This window comes from Orycteropus afer, unplaced genomic scaffold, assembly GCF_000298275.1.
Source record: "Orycteropus afer afer isolate SDZICR_OR568_19922 unplaced genomic scaffold, OryAfe1.0 scaffold00155, whole genome shotgun sequence".
Lineage (NCBI taxonomy): Eukaryota > Metazoa > Chordata > Mammalia > Tubulidentata > Orycteropodidae > Orycteropus > Orycteropus afer.
Window position 1 is genome coordinate 6,335,024 of NW_006921742.1, and position 4,340 is coordinate 6,339,363.

The 4,340-nt window shown below is 38.6% G+C and overlaps 1 protein-coding gene across 1 annotated transcript in view; it reads right to left on the reverse strand.

Moving 5' to 3' along the window:
• The window catches only part of PEX7 (peroxisomal biogenesis factor 7), a 152,569-nt gene that overhangs the window by 105,913 nt on the left and 42,316 nt on the right, over positions 1-4,340 (reverse strand). Inside the window, exon 6 of the mRNA XM_007946313.2 lies at positions 154-231. Coding sequence (XP_007944504.2) covers positions 154-231 — 78 coding nt within the window. The remainder of the gene's footprint in view (positions 1-153; positions 232-4,340) is intronic.

The window sequence follows — 4,340 nt, forward strand, 5'->3', positions numbered from 1 at the left end:
TACATATACAATCATTGAAGAAATTAGTATAAATATTTTTAAGAGAAGAATTAGCTGTTCAATTGGAAAGCTACAGGAATATGTTTTGGAAAATAATTCAGTAGAAGCTTTGGGGAAGAGTGAATTGCTTTTAAAAACAATAAGGTGACATACCAGTTTGACAGTTTGATCCCATGAGCCAGACACCACAAGTTGTTCACCTCTGGTTTGGCTCCAATCAACACTATAAACCTGAAAATATTTTAAAGGGTCATTGAGAAAGCAAAAGAGCATCAAGGTCAATATGACATTTTATCTCTTTATAACAATGAAAGTCAGTTAGAATAACTAATTTACTTTGTTGAAACATCAAATGAAGTCCAACAAATGTCAACCTGGTGTCTGAGAAATGGAAAGGCCATCTTGCCTGTCCCTCCAGGCTTACTCCTTACAGGTAAGACACCATCCTACTTTTACAGAATTCTACAGAATATTTCCAAACCTTCTTCACTAAAACAAATTATACATATTTTTAAACCTATCACTGTTTGCAGCACCCTTGAAGAAATGTCAAAGCAGATTAGAAAGCTAGTCATCTGAAAAAGCTCACCAGGTCAATGTTTACGAGAAAGCATTAAAATTCAATTAATATCCATATCTGGCCTTTCTTAGAAAAAGCTTAGAGTACCAGGTGATCCTTTCCAATCTCTTGGTAAACAGCTTTAGTTATGCTATGCTGCTTTTCTGATCTATGCCTCACTGCTCTCGGTGAACTATTTCAACTGAAATGAAAATTATGAATAATTATGAATTTCTTTTTCATTTTGTCATTTTATACAAAAGCCTGTAATCTCTACAACAACAGACTGCCACCTCTTTCTCACGCAGAGCAGCTGGTGGGTTCAAACTGCCAGCCTTTCAGTTAGCAGCCAAGCACTTAACCACTGCACCACCAGGACTCTTTCAAACAAAAAACCCACTGCCACGGAGTTGATTCTGACTCATAGCAACCTGATACGACAGAGTCCCAGAGACTTTCCAAGGCTATACATCTTTATGGAAGCACACTGCCATATTTTTCTTCTGAGGAGCGGCTGGTGGGTTTGAACCACCAACCTTTTAGTTAGCAGCCCAATGCTTTAACCTTAGTAAACCTTTATTGAGCACTTAATGTGTACCAAGTATTGTTATCAAAACTTTACATATTTCATCTCATTTAACCTTCATTTCTATATGATAGATACCACGCCATGGTTCAAAATGGTTAAGTAACTGGTTCAAGTTCCCAGACAGCTATGTGCAATGGTAAATTGCAGACCTGAAATTTGAACCTAGGCGGCCTAATTGCAAAACCCACTCTTAATCATTATGCCACAGCATGCTGCCTGGGGGCGCTGCTGTCTAAAGACTTCATGGCGATTTTGGGCCACAGTATCAAGGAAATAAAGCCCTGTCCTTGCTGCTTTGAAGACCTGCAGTGAGATGGATTGACAGTGGCTGTGACAACGGGCTTCAGCATAGCAAAGACTGTGAGGATGGCACAGCACCAGGCATGGTTTCGTTCTGTTATACACAGGTCACTGAGCTGGAGCTGACTTAACAGCACCTGACAACAACTTGCTGGTTTCTCCCTTCACTGGAGCTACATTCTGGCACAGACTGATTCCATTTTATTTTCATGGATTATCTCTACCCAAGAACTTAAAGTACCCATTCAGTTGGTGAACTTCTGCTCATCCTTCAAGTCTTGGGCCTATTAGCTCCTTTATGAAATAGCCCACCTGGATAACCCCTCAAAGAACACGATGCTTCAACCTGTACACTTCAACAGCGTAAGTTAGCTACTTCTAATTCAGTGTTCATCATGTTTTATTAAAATTAACGTAAAATAACTGCTACACTGCTAGATTCTGGAGACTACTCATAAGCAAAACCATCCTCTATGCTCTCTATATTCACAATATAATAGGCACACAATAAATGCTGGTTTTAACCAACCTAATTTATTTTCCCACCACTCATCTGTCAGTTTGTACTGTGGTGGCCTACATGTAACTATGATGCTGTAAGCTATGCCACCGGTCAAGTTCAAATACTAGCAGGGTCACTCATGGTGACAGGTTTCAATGGAGCTCCCAGACTAAGACAGACCAGGTAGATAGGCCTGATGATCTACTTTCAAAAATTAGCCAATGAAAACCCTAGGGATCACAAAACATTGCCTGAGTCTTCAACTCACTTACTTTGGTTCCATCAGCAGCAGGAACAGATTGCTGAAGAAGGACACCAAGTGTGGTGAAGCAGAAGGCAAGGGAAAGCCTCAATGAGGTGGACTGTGGTCTCAAACATACCAACAATCTTGAAGATGACGTGGATGAGCCAACGTTTCATTCTATGATATTCTTATACACAGGGTCACTGTGAGTCAAAGTCAACTTGATGGCAACTAACAATAAGAATTTATCTTCACAACCTGCATGGCTGATAAGTATGTAAAGAGCTGTTTTCATTTTAGAAGATAACTGAACAAGCAGAAATAAAAATAACATTATTCAGCTCAGATTCCACTGCCTCCACATATTTCCAATGTGATAAAAAGTCAAAACCTTATGATTTCTCACTTCATTTAAATCTGTGTGAGTCTCCATAGTCTGAGAGAGAACCCAACCCTAATGAGGATAAACAATAGGAGACATAAGAAAACTATGTTGATGGCAGTGATCCTACCAGATGTCTTATCTATCACACAACAAAGTGACAAGCATTAGGGCACTAGGACAAAACTAAGATAGGACACACATGGTGATGAAGTTAAAAATAGAATACCAAAGAAGAACATACAGGCAACTCAGTAAATAAATATTTTTGTTTTACTGTATTTTACTATATTTAATGTTAATTAAAGTGAACAGGTTAAGTTCCTAAAATAATAAAATACCTAGGAATAAATTTGACCAGGGATGTGGAAGGTTTGTACACTGGAAACTATAAAACATTGTTGAAAGAAATTAAAGAAGACCGAAATAAATGGGAAGACATTTCATGTTCATGGATTAGAAGATTAATATTATTAAGCTGTTAATACTACTCAAAGCAACCTCTACATTCAACACAATCCCCATAAAAATTCCAATAGCCTTTTTTAAGGAAACAGAAAAGCCAAACCTTAAATTTACATGGAATGAGAAGAGGTCTCAAACAACCAAAGTGATCTTGAAAAAGGAAAACAAAAGAGGAAGACACATTCTTTTTTTTTTTTAATTTTTATTGTGACTTGGGTGAAAGTTTACACAGCAAATTCACTTTCTGTACAGCACTTCACATACACTCTGTCTCATGACATTGACTGCAATTTCCCACAATGCAACAGCTCCTCTCCCACTTCCTCCCAATAGTTAGTTACCTCTTCCCTGTGTCCTTCCCTCCCACGTACTCCTACACCCTGAGGTATACATACACAGCCCTTCTATTCTCCCATGATAGATCTCTCCAATGAGTGTATCCACCTAATGTAAATGTTCAGCTCACATGCCTATCTTTTGTTTGACTGGAAGCCACTGGAGTGGGTTTAATTCCAGACCTGATGGGCTGCTAGGGGCCATGGTGACAGTGGTTCCACCAGGCTCTATGAGACCAGCAAACCTGCTCCTTCTTTTTCTTTTTAATAATTTTGAGTTTTGTTCCACATTGTTCTTCCATTCTATCCAGGATCGCCTACATAGATCCCGCTCCGAGTTGTTAACAGCAGTAGCTAGGCACCATCTAGTTCTTTAGGTCTCATAGTTATATAGGCTGAGGATTGCATGGTGTACCATTCACATGGACTAATTGTTTCCATGAGTCTTTGGTTTTCTTCATTCTTCCTTGCTGCAGACAAGGGGAGACCTATGCTTACATTTAGGTGGCCATTTGCACACTTTTAAGATCCCAGTCGCTATTTGCCAAAGTAGGATGTGGAACAATGTTTTTGTGTAGTATGTTATGTCAACTGAGCTTGATAGCCCCTGGGAAGACGCATTCTTCCCAATTTCAAAACATACTATAAAGCTCATATAAACAATGTGGTACTGGTATAATGATAGACATACTGACCATTAGAATAGAGTCTACAAATAAATCATACATTTATTTACAGTCAACTGATTTTCAACAAGGGTGCTAAGTCTACTCAATGGGGAAATAAGAGTCTCTTCAATAAGTAATGCTGAAACAACTGGATTTCCACATATAAAAGAATGAAGTTGAACCCACAGCTTACATGACATATGAAAATTAACTCAAAATGGATTGAGGGAGCATAATTCAAAATGCACCAACAGCAGAAGAGAAGCCAGATGATTGGGACCTTCTAAAAATTAAAT